This window comes from Pinus tabuliformis, chromosome 1_2, assembly GCF_031772625.1.
Source record: "Pinus tabuliformis cultivar Carrire ecotype Pingquan chromosome 1_2, CPIR1, whole genome shotgun sequence".
Taxonomy (NCBI): Eukaryota; Viridiplantae; Streptophyta; class Pinopsida; order Pinales; family Pinaceae; genus Pinus; species Pinus tabuliformis.
In genome coordinates, this window is record NC_142298.1 from 1,057,213,004 (window position 1) to 1,057,216,810 (window position 3,807).

The window sequence follows — 3,807 nt, forward strand, 5'->3', positions numbered from 1 at the left end:
CAGAAAGACTTCAGTGAAATTCCCCCAAGGGAGATCGACAGACTTGAAGGAGTTCTAATCAGAGCACAACAAAACAAATATCTCGGCATTCAGGCAGGTAGTCCTTGGGATGGTAAATTTTTTTTGAAAGACACGAAAAAACGAGGGCACAAAACGGATTTGCAAAGGACTATCATTATTGGAGAAATGCTGGTGGATTCTGGAGAATTCCCCAAGCTAACCAAGTTCTTTAAAGCTCTTCCCCACGGTTCCTCATGAAGCTAATCTCATGGAATGTGCGAGGGATTAATAGCCCTGCAAAACATAGAATGCTAAAAAACATGATTCAACAAGAAAGGCCCACATTAGTCTTTCTACAAGAAACCAAAGGCAATAGCACTGCATTGGAGAAAATTCTAAACAAAGTTTGGACAGGATGTCGCTCAGTCTCTGTGGATGCATCAGGCGCTTCTGGAGGGCTGGCAATCTTATGGAACCCTCAAATCCTCTCCCTTCAAGATTTCCATGCCTCTCACTTCTTCATTCAAACCACTTTCCACCTCATTGGTACCAACATCCATGGTCTTCTCACTAATGTGTATTTTCCTCAAGATCTTCAAAAAAAGCTGGATTTGCTGAACTCTCTCACAGCTCTCAGCTCTGGCAGAAGCCATCCCCTATGGATAAGTGGTGGTGACTTCAATATCATTACAACGCTGGAGGAAAAATCCGGAGGTCGAGCAAGACTGGAAGGGGACAACATTGGCTTTAAAGACTTCATATCTAGGAATCAGCTCATGGATCTTCAGACCTCAAACGGTATGTTTACATGGACCAACAAACGAAGAGGATCTCAGCACATAGCCTCCAGACTTGATCGTTTCCTCCTGTCAGATAATGCCATTCATCTGGGCGGAGATTTCCATGCATCCATTTTGCCTCAAGCAGGCTCAGATCACTGGCCTATAATGCTTCAGTGGTCGCGTCCAGAGTCAAAGAGCAACAGACCTTTCCGCTTCGAATCCTTCTGGTTCTCCCATCCTAACTTCAAAGATGTGGTAATAGCTGCCTGGAAATCCTTCACTCCCCCCGCAGGAGCCAAGATGTTTCAATTTCAACAAAAGCTAAAATACCTTAAACAAGTGTTGAAAACTTGGAATCTCACTCAGTTTGGCAACATATTCGATCAAAGGAAAGCGCTGGAGCAGCGAATGTACACGTTGCAACAATGTGTCATATCAGAGGGTCAAACGGAGGATTATGCACTACAAGAGCAGGTTCTCCTAAATTAGATTGAAACGCGCAGGCAGCAAGAAGAGACTCTATGGCGACAAAAATCCAGGATCAGATGACTCAAGGAAGGGGAGAAAAATACTAAGTTCTTTCACAGGTCAACCATTCAAAGGAGAATGCACAACAACATCGCCTTCATCAACAATCAACAAGGGCAGCGCTTGGAGGTGCATGAAGACATAGTATAGGAATTCCAAGAATACTTTCAGGACACTCTTAGAGAACCGCCGGGTAGCAGAAATCAAGCCATACAAAATATAGTGCAGCACATTCCTAAAATCATTAATGAGGATCACAACAATAGGCTTCTCCAACCTATCTCCATGCAGGAAGTGGAGGAGGCAATGGCCCAACTCAAGGATGGTAAGGCGCCTGGCCCTGACGGATTCACAACCAACTTCTTTCATGCTTTCTGGGAGCTTATCAAAACAGAGGTCTGGGAGCTAGTGGATGAATCACGGTCGATGCACTAGGTTCTTCCTTCCCTAAATACGACCTTCATAGCGCTCGTTCCTAAAGTGGAAGAATCCAAGACTCCTGATAAATATAGACCGATTGCATTATGCAATGTCATCTATAAGCTTATATCTAAAGTAGTGGCGAACAGACTCAAACCTCTTCTCCCTCTCCTTATCTCGCTAGAGCAGACAGGATATGTAGAAGGGCGCCAGATTCTGGATGGCATCATTCTCTCCCACGAAGTGATCCACTCACTCAAGATATTGAAAAAACCAGGTATGATTCTCAAACTAGATCTCTCCAAAGCTTTCGACAAACTCAGCTGGACCTATATCAAACACATCTTACTAGCATTCGGCTTCAATGCCACCTGGACACGTTGGATCATGAATCTCATTTCCTCCCCTTGCTTCTCCATCCTTCTCAATGGATCCCCCTCCCCTCCTTTTCAACCTTCTAGGGGTATTCGTCAAGGAGATCCTCTTTCCCCATTCATTTTTGTTCTCATGGCTGAAGGGTTAAGCTGCCTTCTTCACTCTGCCACTTCTTCACACTCCTTAAAGGGCATTTCACTACATGGCCAATCCCCCATCACACACCAACAGTTTGTCGACGATAATATGCTTTTTGGCTACCCATCAGTACAAGAAGCCTCTGCCTTTAAACTCCTGCTCAATCTTTTTTCAGAAGCCTCTGGCACTACCATCAATGCCTCCAAATCCCAGCTCTTTTTCTTCCACACTCCCGTTCTCACTCAGAGGAACATAGCCAGGATTCTGGGTTTTTCTATAGCCAAGCTTCCTTCGAAATATCTGGGAGCTCCCCTGTTTGACTCTGCTATCAAACATGCCTCTTGGAGGACCCTCCTTGACAACTTAGAAACCAGGCTCTCCTCCTGGACTTTCCGCTCCCTCAACATTGCTAGTAGGATTATCCTCATCAAATCTGTTCTTCAAGCCATGCCTCTGTATCTGTTCTCTATTTTGGCTGCCCCGAAATGGGTTCTCAGGAATATTCGCAATCTTCAAAGAAATTTCCTTTGGGGTTCCTCGGGCCACAATAGAAAATGGGCCCTGGTCAAATGGACGGAAGTTTGTCTTCCGAAATCAGCTGGGGGACTAGGCCTGAGGGATCCCCTTCACAGCAACAACATCATGGGTGCGCGCATATGGTGGAATTGGATCTCTAAACCGCACTCCCTGGGGTCGTCTCTGGCAGGCCAAATATGCTCCAGGAAGTTCAAAGGAGGAGTTAATCCGTTTCAGTCCAACCACTCCTGGCTCACTAATTTGGAATGCTGCCAAGATACATAGTGCTTTTGTTCAAGCACACAGCTTCTGGGAAATTCACTCAGGCACCACTGCGAGATTTTGGGAAGATTCTTGGCAACAACTTCCCAAACTTGCCTCTCTCTTTAACAAACCCAAGTGGCAAGCAACCATGCAACAAAATGAACAAATCCATGTTCATCAATTCTGGCAATAGCAATCTCCCCAAAGCTTTCATCTCTGGAGACCGGCAAACACCTGGCAGGCCAATTGGCAGGAGGAAACCTATGATGAGATTGATCAAGAGCTCAAACTCAGGAGAATCAAACTCTCTGATCAAAAAGACCGCTTGAGATGGGGATATACTACCAGCGACGTGTTCACTACCAAGGAAGCATATCAAATCCTTCATCACCCCATTCAGATAATAAAAGATCAACTATGGGATCAAGTATGGCAACCAAATATATGGCCTAAGGTCTCCACATTCCTTTGGCTTCTCAGCAAAAAAAGGATCCTCACATGGGATAACTTACAAAAGCGAGGATTTATTGGGCCTTCTAGATGCTCCAACTGTAATCTTCACTCAGAGGACACTAATCATCTCTTGGACACTTGCCCTCTAGCAGCTCAAATGTGGGAGAGAACAACACAGTGTAACAGAAGAACAGGCAGAAGAGAGGGAGATATCGTAAACACTATCAGAACCTAGCCACGGAATCCTTTCCAAAGTCCTTTTCTCAACGCTCTCTGGAACCTCCTTCCGGGCTTCGTTTATTGGATAATCTGGAAGGAAAGAAACAGCAAG

The 3,807-nt window shown here is 45.2% G+C and overlaps 1 protein-coding gene across 1 annotated transcript; it reads left to right on the forward strand.

The window, feature by feature from the left end:
* The first annotated feature begins 320 nt into the window (after positions 1–320).
* LOC149209770 (uncharacterized) lies at positions 321–1,271 on the forward strand. Its single transcript, XM_089398737.1, has one exon. The coding sequence runs from the start codon at positions 321–323 to the stop codon at positions 1,269–1,271; it is 951 nt and encodes a 316-aa protein (XP_089254863.1).
* Positions 1,272–3,807: the final 2,536 nt, after the last annotated feature.

Coding starts and splice junctions, on each gene's coding strand:
- LOC149209770 (XM_089398737.1), top strand. CDS start 321: ATGATTCAACAAGAAAGGCCCACATTAGTCTTTCTACAAGAAACCAAA.